We start from the raw sequence: 18,000 nt of genomic DNA, 5'->3' as shown, positions 1-18,000 counted from the left end.
GTGCACAGAAACCAGTACTTAAAAGAATGCTTTAACGTTTGGCGTAAAATTTAATTTCAGGATCTTCAAAACATGGGAATCGCAACTGAAAAGGTCAGCTGACTGTCAGATCACAGCTCATTGCTGACTCTGGCGTACGTAGACAGATGACGTCATAAATGACATCATGCTCGTTACTGATTTGGTTTCCCTTGATAACAACTGTGCACAGGTCATATATGAGATGAAAAGACATGGACGAGCAAACAAAAAACAAAAGCGCATTTAAAGACTTCGCCCTGTATCTTCGATCAAGAATGTGTTTACTTAAACATAAATCTTCTCGTGTTCACTGACGGTCATTCAGAGACAACTTTTCGCCGTTGTGAGTTAAAACATTCTTCCTAGTGTAGATTACTCGCAAACACATCTTACGACTCCTTCATTAAAAAATAAATAAATAGATAAATAAATAAATAAATAAATAAATAAATAAATCACTTTATCTAAGTGTCAATGTCTTCAGTGCAGAGCACTAATTGGAGACACTTTCCAAATAGAATTGGAATTCAGAACTGTTAGTTTTTTTAGGAGAGGGGGAAATTGGAGTACCCGGAGAAAAAACCTCTTGGAGCGAGGACGAGAACCAACAACAAACTCAACCCACATATGACGCCGAGTACGTGAATCGAACCCGGGCCACATTGGTGGGAGGCGAGTGCTCTCACCACTGCGCCATCCCTGCTCCTCCATCCCTATTTTAAAAAAACTACAATAGGTCGTTATGTTCATATCTCAGGCGATGTTTGCCTTAATGAAACTGAAATACGCACCAGTAAGGTGAGAAGTAAGCAGTAAGTAATGTAAGTAGCGTTGATGCGCAGTGTATATGTAGCCCGGCGAAGATGCGCTCGAAGTGCAGAACATGCCCATCTAGATCTTCCATCGACACCCCTTCCACCGATATATCCTGCACTAAAGTCCAAATGAAACTGATTTATTCAGGTCAAGTGCAACATTACAAAATTGCTCAAAAATAATTATCATTTCAGTCATGATAACATGCCAAGATTTTGACTTTGACTAGGAACGGCAAGTCCTCAGTTCGATTCGGAAAATAGATTTGATTTTACAACTGACGAGTACTACCTGGTTTCCAAAACTTTCAGTCGTTTTTCGAGGCTTTGAAGACTTATGGTAACTGCTCTCCTCAATCGTACGTGCAAATCGTCAGCATCAAGCTTATCACTTCCAGCTGCCTGTGATTGACCGTTGTTGTAAATAACGTCTTTGGTGTCGCTCGTTCGATCTCAGCCAATCTCTGTTTCATTTCCAAATGATCCATGAACAAGATAGCCTGGAAAATCATGCAAGACAAAAGGAAAGCAATTACCGCTGCATGAAACAAGCAGCGGAGAATCTCCCACAAAGAAGCCTTTGCCTTCTTTCCTAAATCCATGACCTTATAAAACATTAACTCACAAAAAAATTGCCGATAGCGCAGTGATGTATCTCTTTTCAGATCATAAAGGAATGCACTTGAACGTGTCTGAGCGCTTGTTGTTATAAAACCGAAAAGGATTTTATGTTTATTTCTTTATTCGTTAATCCTTTTCATGCTAACAGTACCAAAACAAAAACAAAAAAAACCAGCAAGAAAATCCATCGGTACCAGATAACTGATAGTTACAGATGGTTGCTTTAATTTCGGGTTTGTGCAGGCTAAAAATTTGCTTCCAATTTCTGGATGCGAGCTTTGATATTAGCTCAGAAAAGGAAAGGGAAAGGAAAGGAAATAAACTTTTTTCCTGCCAAAACAGATGTAAAACTACTTCTTGCAAACTTGAAATACTGTGGGTTTAGGCAAGGAAGGGAATATCCAGAGTCAAGTATTTGGTCCATTGTTGTCTGTTTTGATAACCCGAAGGACCAGGACTAAACATTTCGTAGAGAGAGAACACACTGAATGGGTGATACTAGATTATGGACAGATTCCATCACTTCACATATCAGATAAGTCTTAGAAGTAAACAAGAAGGTCAATTTTTTTTTAATCCGTTTAACAGTTGAAAAAAAAATTGGTTTTGTTCGCATTCGCCGAATATCACATATCCAATCCTTCTGCTTTTGTTGTGGCTAAAAAACCATAAGTACAAGTCCTCGAATAAAAGATAACTCACCGGGAAGTTTTTTTTTTTTCAAATTAAGGCTAAAGCTGGAAGCGTGATTCTGGCGACGTAAGCGGGGGGAGGGCTGTTATTTCATTTTTACTGGAAGCTGCAAGATGCGACCGGTGTTAGAAAAGAGGCTGATTTCTTGAATTGCAATCTGATGCATGCAGTCAAGAGCAATTAAATGTTCAGTCTGAGGGCCTCTTCATAAGTAAGCATTTCCTTGGGGTTTTGTGCGTAAAAAAATAACGCACAAAACCGCCGGCTACGGTCAACCGAGTTGGTTGGTTGGTTGGTTGAGCGTTTCGATGTGTTGTGAACGAAAAGTCGACCTATCCCGGTTACCGAGATCTGGGTTTTTGCGCTAGAGATGTCAGTAACCTGGCTGGAAATCTTTCCCATGTGAACACTCCGCCCGGTTAATGGCACGACTTAAAATAGACTGAAACCAACGCTAATAAAAATTCAGTACAAAAAAATACGTTTGCTTCACAGATGCCGGATGATTTCTGCAAACCTTCAGAGGAAGAGAACACCAAAGCGAAGAATCGGCCCCCTTTTTTATGTCGGTAACCGGGCTAAAATTTTCCATATGAGCAGAAAAAGAGTTACAAAATTTGTCAAACAAACCGGGCCAGCCCGGTTACGGAGCTCATATGAAGAGACTCTAAATTACCGATGACTCGTGACGAATAACAAACACGATCAACCACTTTGTCGTCTCATTACTTACCCAAAACTGAAATTAGGGGAAAAAGGAGGGGGCGCTTTCTTGAAAATTGACGCTAATTTAAGAGGGGAGGCTATAGGGGGGGGTTTATTGGGAGGAGCTTATACGAGGATTTACAGTATATATACATGTTATTGAACAAGCGTGAGGTCCGTATTGGGAAAATATTGGTAAAGTTCTTTTCTTTTTGAAAGTTCATGCACCGAGACAAAGGCGAGGTCCATAAACTTGCCAAAAAAAGGACGAGATCAATATTTCCCAATACAGACCGAACTGACTAGTTCAATAAGGTTTATATTATATAGGTTTTCCCGCCTGTTATTTTCTAGTTCGCGTGAAACTTGTTTATGTTCATTGTTCAAGTAGTGCGAGAAAAAGCAATGTTGACGCGTAACCGCAAACAAAAACCAGGTGGAATAATTCTGATTAGCTCGCACACGAAAAGGCGACTTTTTATTGGTCAAGGTTTGCATGCAAAGGTTGACAGGTCTCTTTAATCGAACTGGAAAAGTTGGAAAAATGAAAAGTTAACTCATTTGAAATTCCGAAGAAAACGCATTTCTTAAAAGTGCTGACTGTTCAAAAATCTCAACTTTTGAAAAAAACTTACTATGTAACGAACGGCAATCAATGAAATTGAAGCTTTTGTAGTCAAAATTACATTTTAGTCGTCTTTATTGTCACGCAAAATGGCTCGGAGCTTGGGAAGCGGTGGCTGATCATTATTCGCAATCCAGATGCTAAACGAGCAGTTTTGGAAATTTGCTCCTTAATCACAAAATAGCCGATCTGGCTGCTGTTGTGGTCGTCATACTAGTACTTTCCACTTCAATTGCAATTGTTGTTGTATTGCCAGCTGCTTTGAGATCGCTTGTGGTTGTTGAGCGACTGAAAGCTAACTATATTCTTCGTTGATGCCTAATGGAAGCCGATTTGTACAAATGAAAACTTCAGATTTTGACGGTACACTCAGTTGGGACTACAAGTTGTTTTCTTTTTGGACAGAGGACTTCTCGGGATAGCTCAAATTCGTCACCTTGAATGGGGTTCACTTGTGACCCGTGCGTATTAAGAGAACGCTGGATACTACGTTGAGGGCAAGTTAGAGTTCCAGGTTCGTATTAGTCGCCATTTTTCTTTCTAACATCTTTAAGAGCCGTTGTCAGTAACTTTCGAAAATCCGGCGACAGAAGCAAAAATTCCAATTTTTTTTTATTTGCCCCAAAAGACCGTTTTGGTGAACTATTTTCAAAAATAATATTCAAAAGTTCCAGCGAATTTTTATTTTGGCAAAAATTGGGAAAATTCGAAATCGGCCAAAACGTGCCCGATGGCCCGATTGAAATTATGCAAATTAGTACATTTTCAAAACTCTTGTTCAAGACAAGGCAACGTTTTCTCGAGTTGATACTTTCACAATCGTTTTTACATCCCTTGTGCTTGCTTCCAAACTATATTTTATCTCGACCTGAACATTCTTTCATTTGAAGTTGCCCACGTAAAGAATACAATGTTTGCTATTCCTTAGATAGAGTGATTTTTGCCATATTTCAGATGACCATATCATCGGGGGTATACAAATATACTGGTAATGAAATAACTTTTTTGAACGGGTAATTGTTCTTATTTATCATGTTAAAATATTTAGTTTGGCCCGTGAAAAGTGAGCGCGCTAGGTCGAGATGTGTGGAATGCCCTTTGACACAATTCGATTGATTGCCGGATTGATTGCCGGATTGAAACGAAAATCATGTATCCCCCCCCCCCCCCCCCCTCTTCCGGGGACTGTACCGAATTCTCATCAACAACACCAACAACAACAACAACAACCTTTATTTTCCTTAAAGTAAAACCGAAATTAACTGAAATGAAAAGTAAACAAATCAAGAGCTTTGAAAACCTCAATACGGTATTTCGATACTATCCTCAAACAGAAAGCTACTCTATTTAGGAGAGTGAAGTTTTTCTTTCGCCATGGCACCTCTCCGTGCGGATGAAGCTCAAAAAATGCGCAAGATTTGCAATGTGCTACGCTTAATCAATGCAAAAAGGACGTCCGCTCGCACCCAAGGGACCGAACGTTTATTACGTCCTGGGCCGGGGGGAGGGGGGAGGGGGCGGTGGTTTTCGAATGTATGAAAATTTTACCCCCAAAAAAATCTTTCAAACAAAAGTTTTACCCCCACTGTTTGAAAATCCCCCCCCCCCCCCCCCTCATGGTGGCCTGGTGGTTCAATTGTTGAGAAGTTCCTGGGCACAACGCTTGGTTACATGCGGACATCGCTAGCTCTCTGAATCTGAACTGGCAAGAGAAACAATCAGAAGTTAGGCGAAATTCAAGTCAGGGAACGTACCTTAGATCATCTCTTTAATGTCTTGATAATAACGATGTTTTGTTATTGCTGGAGTCTATTCTTCAGTCGTCAAAAGAAGGTACACAGAAGTTCGAACAGCTCGGGGTTTGGGAGCAGTACAGGAGCATTTGATGTATGGATGTGAATATATAGATTTTGAAGAAGCCTACCATCTCTATTAGTCTTTTAGTCAATTTTTTTGCCCAAATAAACAAGCCTTCAGAGATACACTGCTTGATGGAATACACGGTTTGCCTGTGTATGTCATTACTCAACCTATTACGTGCAAGATCTTTGTCGCTCTGATGAATAGTAGCGATGTGGAGAAGTTTCTAGTCGATTTTACCAACTCTATGATTGATGAGAAGAATAATTGCTAAATACATTTAGTTGGTACCTTTTGTATGTCTTAAAATTTTACCCCCTCACTTTTCGTATTTTCGTACAAGGTAAAAAATTACCCCCCCCCCCTTCCAAAAGAGCTCGTTTAAAAAAATTACCCCCCTCAAAACCACCGCCCTCCCCCCCCCCCCCCCCTAGGACGTAATAAACGATCGGTCCTTAAAGGCACAAAAGATCGGGCCTATGAAGAAGTTCAGGACGAAATAGTGTTGTTGCTAGAAAGGGCAGGAAAAGTGTTTTCATTTGAGCGAAACTGAGAGCATGAAAGAACATTTTATTTCCTTTTCTGATTTTCCCCTATTTTTTTAAACAGAAATCCAATGCTATGCATTACTTGACTTTATTCCAGGAATAATGATTTACGATTGAAGCTTTCCATTCGTCTTTATATGCTCTCACCACCGAGAGAAGTAAAGCCTTCGTGTGAGAAATGGAAAAGTCAAACATCTTTAACGACGAAGGGAGACGCCCTCGGAATGAACAGCAAAGAATCGTTGTTCATTGTCCATACATGTACTGTGGGTTAACCTAATCCAATTGGAACTCGTAATTAAGTTACATCTTCAAAAGAACACTATAAATTGAAAAATCACTAGACTTTGGTACACAGGTTCGAAAGATACTCTCACTGGCCTTGTCAAAGGCTGTTCGTGTGGTGGATACTCTGGAGCACGCTAGGAGGATTTAACAATGACAACGTCAGATTTGAACAGTGACGGCCCGTAAGAGATAACACCGTCCCTTAAACCGAACACGAAAATCTGAGAAATACCAGTCGTGCCCCTATTACTTTGACACCAGTGCGCGCGCCAGAAAATAAGATCTTAAAATTTTCAACCTCTTTCAGGTGCTGACGCGTCCTCAATTTAGGTTCAATTGCCTTTCATAAATTTGACCATTAAGCTACTTACAGTCTTATTTCTCTGAAAGTAGATTTCATTACTTACTTCAATAAAGACGTAAGTGAGATTGCCTACTAGACACGAAAGAGGAGTTTCAGAAACCTATCTCTCTCGACTACCTCTGAGGGAAGGAACCTGCAGGCTATACTTCGTAGCGTGTTTGTTCACAATCATCACCAAATGCATTTGCTCTATGCTTCTGGTCAACTTGAGTTTTGACTGCCATGTTCCACCCCCACCCCATCTCCCTTCCCGCTTATATTTCACCAAATAATAGCAAAAACGCAACAAAAGAAAATAAAACTAAACAAGACAAAGGAAATATCTCAGTTACGGTGGTTTTGTTCAGGATTTTTATCCTTCTTATTTTGGAATTTTATTCCTACTTCATTTTTTTTTTCTTTTCATGGGCAAATCCCACTGGTGTAACGCCGATAATACTTGTCACGCGACCTGAGTCGAGTGACAACTGGCTTAGACTAGTTGACAACGATTGAGGAAGGAGGGGACAAAAATTGTTGCTTGATTAACAAAGAATCAGACGCCTTCGCATATGACCCACTGCAAATATCTGGACCGCATTGAAGTTTCGAAAGTTCTTAATTTGTTGACTTGATTTAAATTTAATAATTTCGGTTTTACTTTTCCTGTAATGTTATTGATGAGAATCCGTCACAGACGATACAGAATGAATCTCCGAAGAGGAAAACTACATGATAATCGTTTCAGTCCATTAAATACACCTTGCAGACCTTCACTTGCCTCAATTTCTTCTTGTTGTAATTTAAAAAATTATTTTGGCACTGTCATCACAAGCTCACATGTTGACATGGTTATTCCTGTGCTTTTCGCGCGCTTGTGTATCACATTTCACTTGTCACGCAATGGAAGTTATTCGCGTTGTTCAAAACTCTGGATTTCTAATATGCGGAATTTGAGACAATTTTCAGCCTTGCCTCGGGGATGTGATATCGCCAGATATAATGTAAGTAACGATTGCAGACAAGTAAGGGCATTTCTTTATATCTAGTATTTAGCCATGTTATCCGGTTGTGATGGAATGAGTCAACAATGTTGCACTATTCTTCAGTGTTTTCGACAAACACTCAGAAAAGCAAAGCTTGGTTGGCAAGTGTATTTTTATATAGATGGGCATAAAGAAGATTTTTTGTTTCTACTTTCTGGTCATAAATGTATACAAAGGTAAAACAACGGACGCGTTTCATCCATGTGGCAAGTCGAGAAACGGCTGATGTTTACATTTACGTCGGTGCGCGATTTTCTCAGTTTTTTCTTGCGGTGGACCTCATTCGTAATATTTTAGGCAAATTCTGTTTTAGGCCACGTAAAAAAGAAGCATTTACACTTTCTAGCTTAAAAATAACGGTAGTTTGGAAGTGTAGCATGATATGAGAGACAGGGTATTAATTTCACTGATTTCAAGTTATTTCCTGGGAACTCGCTTGAACGGCTCAATATAAACTCGAAAATTTCAACTGAAAAAGAATCATTTGATAACTTAATGCTAATATGGGGAGCACTCAAGTTTAAAGCTAGTTATTTATGTGTATAAAAGCATGAAATGAAACCAGAGACCTTGGCTTTTATCTAAAAGCTTTCGTGAACCGTATTGACACGTGCAGAGTAACAGGAGGAACATGAGGTAGTGAAATGGCGAATTGTGTCAAAGTGCATTCCACACATGTCGACCTAGCGCGCTCACTTTACACGGGCCAAACTAAATATTCTAACATGATAAATAAGAACAATTGCCCGTTCAAAAAAGTTATTTCATTACCAGTATATTTGTATACCCCCGATGATATGGTCATCTGAAATATGGCAAAAATCACTCTATCTAAGGAATAGCAAACATTGTATTCTTTACGTGGGCAACTTCAAATGAAAGAATGTTCAGGTCGAGATAAAATATAGTTTGGAAGCAAGCACAAGGGATGTAAAAACGATTGTGAAAGTATCAACTCGAGAAAACGTTGCCTTGTCTTGAACGAGAGTTTTGAAAATGTACTAATTTGCATAATTTCAATCGGGCCATCGGGCACGTTTTGGCCGATTTCGAATTTTCCCAATTTTTGCCAAAATAAAAATTCGCTGGAACTTTTGAATATTATTTTTGAAAATAGTTCACCAAAACGGTCTTTTGGGGCAAATAAAAAAAAATTGGAATTTTTGCTTCTGTCGCCGGATTCTCGAAAGTTACTGACAATGGCTCTTAATTAAGGAAAGTGCAGAGCGGCAGATTTAGTTCGACCCAGGATATTGCCTCAAACTTTCTGAACTCGTTCCATTAGTGGCGAACTTTTACCCATCCCTTAATTAAGGTAAGATTTTTTTTTCTTTAGTGGTTCTGGTACTCTAAGAACTTGTCGACGGAATTTTCTTTGTTTTCTTCGTCGAGTTTCTTGTTTTCTGTTGTTAAGACGGAGGCCCTAAGACTCCTACTCCTCAAAAACAACATTTGAGGAAAATATATAAAAAAAATTAAATCACGACACCTTTGTTAGAGGCTACCCAAATAATCTGATTGAAAATAAATTATCAGACGTCAAATTTACAGAAGGGTCATGGGCATTGAAGCAAAAAGACAACACCCCCAGACAAATATTGCCTTTCGTAACAATATCAACCATCGTGCCCAACCTCAAACATGTTTTAATGGGAAAATGGCACTTAATACAAAACCAGCCTTTCCTATGAGAAATCTTCAAAAAGTCACTGCTAATCTCCTTTGAAAAAGGAAAATCTTTAAATGACTTGCTTGTCAGAGCAAAAATATGATAATAATAATAATAATAATAATAATAATAATAATAATTTATTACTTATTCGGCGCAAATATCTATATGAATATATTCAAATGCGCCTTACAAGTTACATTAAAATAATAATAAAATAATAAAATATAAAATAATAAAATAATAAATGAGGTTACACTTAAAAAACAAATTATTGTTAGAAGACCTGCAGGCCTGTCACCCCATGCTATTTCCTACTCAAAAGAAAGATTCTTGAAGGTTTTCTATAGTAAAATTGTTTTATATTTCTTCCACATTTGAATATGGTTCTCTATAATGAGCAGGAGATCAGATGTAATCTGTTGCATTGTCACTTCTAAAACATTAATACCTGTATTAAAATGATAGAAGAGCAGGTTATATCCTTGATATGTACAATAAAACTACTTGACGTTGTGTTTTGATATCATACTTTGGTTCAGTTTACCTGCAGGAAATTTTTTGGATGGTGAACTGCTTGCAGGAATTTCTCTTTTCGCAATTTTTCTTTCCAGGAATTTTTTTTCGAAATTGTCACCCCCCCCCCCCCCCTCCCTCCCCTCCCGTGATTTCTAATGGTACGCCGCTTAATTGAAAGCATTTTTGCTTTGTGTCGCCAAACTTGAAACAGTTTGATCCATCCAAACATATGTTCTTAGCGGTCCGTATAGGAACATTCGGACCGCTCAGGGAGCCAATCAGAATGCTCCTTTACAACACGGACCAGTTCAACTATATAATAGAAAAGTTCATTGACTACCGTATCTTAAAACAACTGACTTTCCTCTTGACTTCACGCTGGGCTAGTGCAGGAATGTTTTTTGTTAGAATTGGCAGTGGGGTAGCGCGCTTATTAAGTGTTTGGGCTTTCAGGGTGGGCGCTTATCGATATACTTTCTAGAAGCCGTTTCCAAGATTATGTTCCCTATCTACTCTCAGTATGTGTGTTCGTGTTGGTTCCCTCTCGCTGTCGCGACTTCGTCGCTCAGAGAAGTTGACTTGTCACAGGTCTACTTATTCAACGGTGGGCGCTTATCAAGTTTTTGAGCTTTCAGGGATGGTGCTTATCGAAAATGGTCGGTTAATCGAATAAACATCTGCTTCCGGAATAAAGATAATAGTATTTTTAGACCTCGTTGCCCAGGCCACTTTCGGCCACGCGCCAAATTCTTGGAGAAGGTAGCCGGGAGGATCTGTGTTTGGAAAGCTTGGAATCTTCAGCCAATAGACCTTTTTCATGAATGGCGGCCGATTTATCTTCGCATGTTTATCAGCCCTACTAACCTCGTTTTAGAGAAAAAATTATATTTGCTAGCGAGGCTAGTGAGGCTAATTTCCATGAAAATAAAAATAATTTATCGGCTGCCATTTATGAAAGTATTGCTCGGGATGCCCACTATCGCTCTACTTTGGTTAAAGCGGTGTTTTAACTTCTCAAATCAAAATGGATGAGATTCGTCAAGCGACTTAGCTCATCACTGCGCATATACGAGAAAAGCAACATCAGCCTATCTCAATCCCAGAGGCTGTGATCCTTCTTGCCCGTTCTGTTGGCAAGGATAATGAGGGCTCTGGGACGAGATTAAACAGGAGCCCGTTACCTAGGGCGGAAACTGCGCAAGCGTTCCATCTCTGATTGTAGGGAACTGGTATTTTACTCTCGTGAATGCTAATAATTTGATTTGTAGCCTCGAGACTTAACTACTTACTAGATCTATTTGCTACAAGAGCAGTCCTCAATATTTTAGTTAGACACTGTACTGCTGGTCTTCACTTGGTACAAACGGCGCATGTCAGTTCCCTACCCCTGACGTATGGAAGACAAGGTAAGGTGTCACAACTACCTTGTACAAGATACAGCAGTGCGCCATCCTGATTAGCTCTACTACCAGGAACATACTCTGCCTCTCTGTCAACACATATGAAGTCTCGAGAGCTTTTGTGGCCATAATGCGCTGTCATCAAGTACCCATGATACTCTTCGCTCCAGCCTGATGGACAGTCGTTCCTTGCGGGCATCATCAGTTGGGAACCACGTGACCTGACGTAACACACAACGCATGGTGCTTCATGGTCATGAGGGTTACTTGTCGTGAAAGGATTAAATGAACTGACTTCATACTCCGTTCCATATATGGCGCCAGATTGCTGCCAAGAGTCGCTATATCTGTCGTATTTTGGATTGTTTGGCAGGCATAAATATTTTGAGCCACCACCAGCATGATTACCGTGACCGCTTCCGATAATTCCTAAAATCGGAAGGAAAATGAGAGAAAAATTAGAGGCGAGCGATTTTATTGAGAATCATGAATGGCTCTTTTCGATCTTTAGCGATCCCCTAGCTATCGAAATGAAAGTATAGTAATTCTTTTATCAGTTAAGACAAAAGCTATTAGTTGATAAAAGATATCTTCACGAATTCGTCTTGAGATTCGTCTTATGAGACCCTTGTCAGTCTAGTCCGAGATTTATAAACTATACGGCTTTTGTGCCAGACAGTACTGGCATGAAGTACTTACCGGTGTACACAATCTGAGCGTCTCCACTGCAGTTTGTGCGCCCCCAGCGGATGTACTTCACCCCAGACAGCCCCTGTCCTTCTTGTCCCTTTTGTCCTTTGGGTCCAGCTGGTCCTTGAGAGCCTTGACCAACATCACCTGAATCATTGAGAAATTCGGGACAAGTCCTTTCAGTCTAAGTGCCAATTATGCTAAAATAAAAGTAGCATCCTCTTTTGAAAGTAGCCAATGCGGGATCCATGGTCAATTTTCAGCGACGAACTACTTAAATGGTTCCAACATCTCATTTTGTAGCTGTAGACCCTGTGGAAACTGAGGAGCTATAAACACTCCTCAGAGGGAAGCACGTTGAACAATATTTTGCCTTTTTTGACCATCCAGAGCGTATGCACGGGAGAGCTCAGGAAACGACCGTTCAAAGCAGCACATAATTTTCTACAATCCTTATATAATACATGTGGATACCTTTTAGTCCAGGAAGACCCGATGGTCCAACAAGCCCTCTTCTACCATCACGCCCGTCACGACCTGTAATTACCATCACTAACTTAGCCAAAGAATTACGAGATAAAGGGCATCTTAAGCTAGCTTCTTTTGAAATTATTTCGTACCAAAAGGAGTATTGAATAGTATCATATCATGTTCTTTTGGGACATAGTCTCTTTTTAAAAATGAACAGAATAACATTCCGTTCATTCTTCCCCTGATAGCAGAATTAACAGAAACGATAAAATCTGCAATTCCACAGCGACAAACCGATGAGTGGTGCCGGATCACTTGTAGACCTGGATCAGCAAATTATTTGAAATTCAAAATACGGCAATTCCTCTTATTCTGAGTAAACCGTATTCTGTCACTTCAAAATATTGACGGCAGACTGATCCAAAGGGCCGAGATGACAAGCTTGATACAATAAACAACAAAGGCTAGAACAACTGAAATATATTTGTTTAAAAAAAAAAAACAAATTTTTGCCCGATATTTCGGTTTGCAATACAAACCTTCTTCGGGGGCTGAACGAAAAAGAAGAGTGATAAACATGAAAGGATCGTTACAAATAAAGATTTAAAATATAAAATGCGTGACAATGATTGGTTGTTTAGGACTAAGTTACAAGTGTGAGATATGTCATTGGCGTGTTTCGTCTCGTCTATTTATACCAAGAAGGTGCAATATTTTAGCTTTGTTGATTAAATCATTGAGCTTTACGAGCCTTTCTAACTGAGTCACGTCCGCCTAATCCCGCTTGAACTTATACGCAGTAAACGTGACTCAGTTCTTATTCTATCAAGCTCGTCACCTCCGCCGTTCGGATCAGTCTGCCGTCAATATTTTGAAGTGACAGAATACGGTTTACTCAGAATAAGAGGAATTGCGTTCTTTTGTGAAAATTTTAAGGTTTATGAGACTAGGCGGATTTGAGTTGTTTAGGGAACTGAAATTCTGTGTTTTCGTTTATTCCTGCATGAATAAGAATAATTCCAAACAAATGCACCCAAAATAAAGTTTCAATAATTACCAGAAACGGGAACGACAAATCCAAAATTGAACTAGTAGGATCCTAGGGGGTCTTAGTGAGCACGCACTATCTTGGCGATCGGTCAGAGGTCGCGTATGGGCGATAGTCACTTACTTAGTTGCCACGTTTTGACTGGAAGCTGACTCAGCTGGGTTTGCTTCTGAGCTCAAATGCGCATGTCTACAGCAAGGGAAGGATGTTTACAACCGGGAATAAAGTTCAGCGACAGCCAAACTGATTCGGCCTGAGGTCTCGCTGGGAACTTTTTTTAGTGGCAACAGACAGCTCAATCAGTTCAAACAATCACGTCATTCTTAGTTCCTTTTTCCCTCTCGAGGAATAGGACTGACCAAACTGACAATTTAATGCGAAGCAACATGCACAAAAATTAATCTTGAGAAATCATTTAATTAGTTCATTCTTTTCACACTCATCAACCCTAACTAGCAATATGTTAAGTATGATGGTGTCCCTTTGTATACCTGGTATCCCAGGAGTTCCAGGGGGACCTGCTGGTCCATCTCTTCCATCCCGTCCAGCTTTTCCTTTATAAAATAACATAAGTGACACCAGTGAGCTATTTTTAAAATTGGTTGAGGGAAATTAGTAATATAAATACTTCTTCTTTAAGCCCAAGCCAAAACTTAAGACCCGCAAGGTGTCCGTGGAGTTACTGGTATCCGTTTACGGATTCAGACGAGGCGAATTTGACTCCTTGTAAATAATGAGATGTGGCCGGTAAGTGGACATGAAATCAAATTATTCTGCCGTTATTTCGTAACTTTACACTTTTCTCTTTTCATCACTTCACATGATGTGCACTGATAAGATTTGAGTAATCTTCCAGATCAGGGTTAACTGTACTGTCGCCTTTAAAACTGTGTAACCGAGTCCCTACTCTGCAAAAAGATACCGCCTTTAAGATTATGCTCGCGGCCTAATTTTTCCCGCGCAAACAGTCAACGGTCGGCACTCAAGTACTTCTCGCTGCTGGCTGATCAGACGCGCGCGGAAATGTCATGACATGGTACCCCAAGGTACCATCGGCCAAACCTATGCATGGTTCCCTGGCTCCCAACTCGTCTCTTGAAAAGGTTTTGTTTTTCTTGAGAACTCTGAAAAGAAAAACAGACCCCAATAGTGCGGTTTCTCCTGACCCTCTTATTAAAAATAGGCTTTGACAAGTGGTAAGAAATTATTACCGTCTCTGCACTCAGCAGCTTTATCTTCAAAGGGAAAGTGGCCCTGAGAAAGAAGGTGGTTGACGGCAAGGGCCTCCACAGACGAGGCAATTTGCTATTGACGAAAATTTTCAATCGACAACTTTGAATCGACAAATATTAGTGTTTGAAGAAACGTAACTTCCTCTCATTAAGAGTAACCTGTATGTTTTGAGGAAGCCTTGAAAATGCCTTGTAATGCGCATGTGTACATCGTGCAGAAAATGGGGGCGTTGTGTAAAAAATGTTATTTATGTTGATCTTAATCAACATAAATTGATATTTTGCCGTTAAGTAACAGAAAATTGGGGCGAGCGTAGTGCGTGGAGGCTTACGGTTAGTGGTTTGAAAAAGAAGAATCCGTTGAGAAAATTGTGACATTCTACATTCAGCCTCCAGGGCGACACATTACGTTAAGTTTGTTTGTTTGTTTGTTTTTAGCTTTTACTTTCGTTTTTTTTTTTTTGCAGAAATATTGTTTTTCGCTTATTTCATTTTAGCATTCGGCTGCCTTATATTAACCCCAAAGGTTGCGCCATGGCATTGGTTGGAGTCCACAGTCCCTATTTTTCCCGTAGCGGTTCTTTTAGGGTTTACATGTACGGCTGTGGGGCATGTAAGCTATCGGTTTATCTTTATCCATGATTCCTGTATTTTATTGGTGTGTCAAAAAATGTTTATCTTGGGCCTGACTGACCAGCTTCATAGCTGTGTTGTGTGTTTGATTGTGTAGTGTTTACGCCACTGGAAGAGTAATTTTTAGTAATCGATGAGTTATTTAATTACTTACAAACAAAACGGCCGCATTTATTATCAACAGCTTGTTTAATTATTGTTCATGTAAATGTTCTCTGGCGTGATCGCACATCGTGTATGCTGTTTCGCAAATACTGGTTGATACTGATACTGCTGTTTTACGTTGTTCGGTACATAATAGAGTCCTAAAGTGATGACGTCACACAAACTAAATTTATAAAATTATGGGATTTGTAAATTCGGAAAGATCATGATGAGAGATGTCTACTTGCCAAAAATCAGCATCTTATTGCAATTTGGGGGCGAGATATTAGCTCTGTTATTGCCGACTCCATACAAATCCTTCTAATCTTGTCTCAGTTCCAAACGTTAAGAACTGAGACAAAATTAGATGGATTTGTATGGAGTCATCAGGGCATAACAGAGCTAATATCTCGCCCCCAAATTGCAATAACTATGCTGATTTTTGGCAAATAGTCATTTTTCATCATGCTCTTTTTGAATATATTACCAAATCCCATAATTTTGAAAATTCGTATATTTGCGACGTCACACTTTACGACTCTACGTTATGATGTAATTGATCTTACCTGAATTCCAAAACATTCAGTCGTTTCTCGAGGCTTTGAAGGCTCACGGTACTAGTAAGTGCCCTTCTCAATCGTACATGCAAACCTTCTGAGCCTTCAGCATCAAGCCTGTTATCTACGGAAGCAGTGTGAGTTGGACTTGTTGGGAACACTTTCTTCAGAGTCAACTCAAATGCGTTCATCTTGTCGTCGATTACAGCCAACCTCTCCTTAGTTTGCAAGTGGTCCAAAAACAAGAAAACCATGCAAGACAAGAGGAAAACAATTATCACTACATAAAACAAACTGCGGAGAATCTCCGAGAAGCGGCCTTTTGTCTTTTGTCCCTTCTTGTTTGCATCCATGATTACTAGCCCCTCAGTTGACGTAGCGAATGGCAATCGACAAACTTCCTCACAGAGGTATCTAATCGAACGTGCCTGCTTCACCTCACTTAATAGCATATGCGTGACATGTAATGGATACTCTTATCAGGTGCACAGCCGAGATAAGCTTAGCTCCTTGAGTTTTTACTCCGGATTAAAGTGATCAAACGACCAAACTGATATACACATAAATTATGAAAAGGACCAGAAATGGCCACGAAGACCATTTCAAGCCAGAATTTCAGCGGAACTTAGCCATTTTTCGCCACTTTACAACATTTTTCAATTTAACCGTCGCGTGAAATGCAAAAACTCACTCGACACTCGAGGAAAGAACGTTCTTACTTAATTGACGCACGTAGGATCCTTCCGTGTACATTCCTTTTTATAAGAAAAAAAGTGAATGTTTTCAGCCTGAAGCGCTCTTAAGTATGTTCTTAAGTTACCTGGTGTAGAATTTCAGAAAACCGATGTGGACGTGACCAGGACATGAACCCAACAAAAAGATCATTGTGCGCTGTGTCTTGTCAAGTTCAAAGGTGTTTAAGCTGTTCTTATGTGCTTTTGAATCGATGCAAATGAATGAAAATGCTTTTATAATTATCTCTTAGTCTGTGGTTGGGTACGTGCTTAGCATGTTCTGAACATCTGGGTGAATTACAGCCTCAAAGTTCGTATATATAGTATAAAAAGAGTACTACCCAACAGTGACAGCACTTGGTGCATGGGTGGTTCTCCCTTGTATATGTCCCAGGGGTATACCTGTAGGGTCCCAGTGGAAATGAATATTAAGAAGGTTAGTTTCTAACGAAACTGCTGTGCTGCGTCGGTGAGGGATAGAAACAAATGTTTGGTTTATATCAACATAGTTGATGACTAAAGATTCCCCCGGTGCCCCTTCGTTAGAGCGTAGGGCTAGCGTCCAGGACGAAGGGCTTACGCTCTAAACGTCACCCGGGGAAACGTCAGTACTCGAATCTCTTTACGATGGCCAACTTACCTTTAGCTATGAATTCTGTTGGTAAATCAAACACTTCCAATGAAAATGGTTTTCGACCTGTTTTGATCTGAAAATGGTATCAAGGGATTTTATATGAGAGAGTGCTCAATGGGCATTGAAAACTGATACGAACATCCGTTTGGGTGTCAGGTCTGAAAATCGTTAATGGAGGCACATATTTTAACTTGTCCATACTTATTTATTTATTCGTAAATTTCGAGCCTGTTCACCCTCAACGCTTTCAATTCCTGCTGAATCCGATTCAAAACGAAAAAAAACCCTGGCCGCCTTTGCGCCTATTGAGCTTTATTGTTTCGTAAGTGGCAAAAATCTCAACATTTATGATAATCGATACAGAACTGAAACACGCTCCAATGTAAAGACATTTACTAACACAATGGTTATTCATGATTTTCGTGATAGATGAACTGTACCAAAACATTATTCACCCATGCGCACCTCGGCTTAAACGGGTTTTTAAAATCTTAACGGACATTTCATTTGCTGCTTTACGAACCAAATAACTTAAATTTGGAACGAAAGTGGGTCTCTGAAAAGTTAGCACACGCACAAGGTTCCCAAGAGTTTACCATACTTTGCCTGGAACTTAAGCGGACAGTTTGAAAGATTTACCTGAAAGGTTTGAGGCATGAAGTGATACTGAAGGCTGCGTGTATGTGCAAGTCCAAGAGTTGTAC

At 39.8% G+C, this 18,000-nt stretch overlaps 4 protein-coding genes across 5 annotated transcripts in view; 1 reads left to right on the top strand and 3 right to left on the bottom strand.

Annotated features, from left to right (window-relative positions):
• Positions 1-18,000, top strand: part of LOC146478056 (uncharacterized) — a 208,781-nt gene that overhangs the window by 87,445 nt on the left and 103,336 nt on the right. The gene's annotated exons all lie outside the window — the stretch shown is intronic.
• LOC146478062 (uncharacterized) overlaps positions 1-18,000 on the bottom strand; it is a 33,221-nt gene that overhangs the window by 3,163 nt on the left and 12,058 nt on the right. The gene's annotated exons all lie outside the window — the stretch shown is intronic.
• On the bottom strand, positions 10,923-12,393 carry LOC146478065 (uncharacterized). Its single transcript, XM_085112529.1, has 3 exons — positions 12,318-12,393; positions 11,853-11,990; positions 10,923-11,582 (listed from the first exon to the last, which is right to left on the bottom strand). Exons 1-3 carry the CDS (start codon positions 12,391-12,393, stop codon positions 11,104-11,106), a joined length of 693 nt encoding a protein of 230 aa, XP_084968655.1. The 3' UTR covers positions 10,923-11,103.
• Positions 14,330-16,785, bottom strand: LOC146478064 (uncharacterized). Its single transcript, XM_085112808.1, has 2 exons — positions 15,938-16,785; positions 14,330-14,486 (listed from the first exon to the last, which is right to left on the bottom strand). Exons 1-2 carry the CDS (start codon positions 16,378-16,380, stop codon positions 14,345-14,347), a joined length of 585 nt encoding a protein of 194 aa, XP_084968934.1. The 5' UTR covers positions 16,381-16,785; the 3' UTR covers positions 14,330-14,344.

Source organism: Pavona decussata, unplaced genomic scaffold, assembly GCF_977016875.1.
Source record: "Pavona decussata unplaced genomic scaffold, jaPavDecu1.1 SCAFFOLD_67, whole genome shotgun sequence".
Classification (NCBI taxonomy): domain Eukaryota; kingdom Metazoa; phylum Cnidaria; class Anthozoa; order Scleractinia; family Agariciidae; genus Pavona; species Pavona decussata.
Note: the sequence above shows the minus strand (reverse complement) of the source record. Positions and strands in the feature narration are given on the sequence as shown.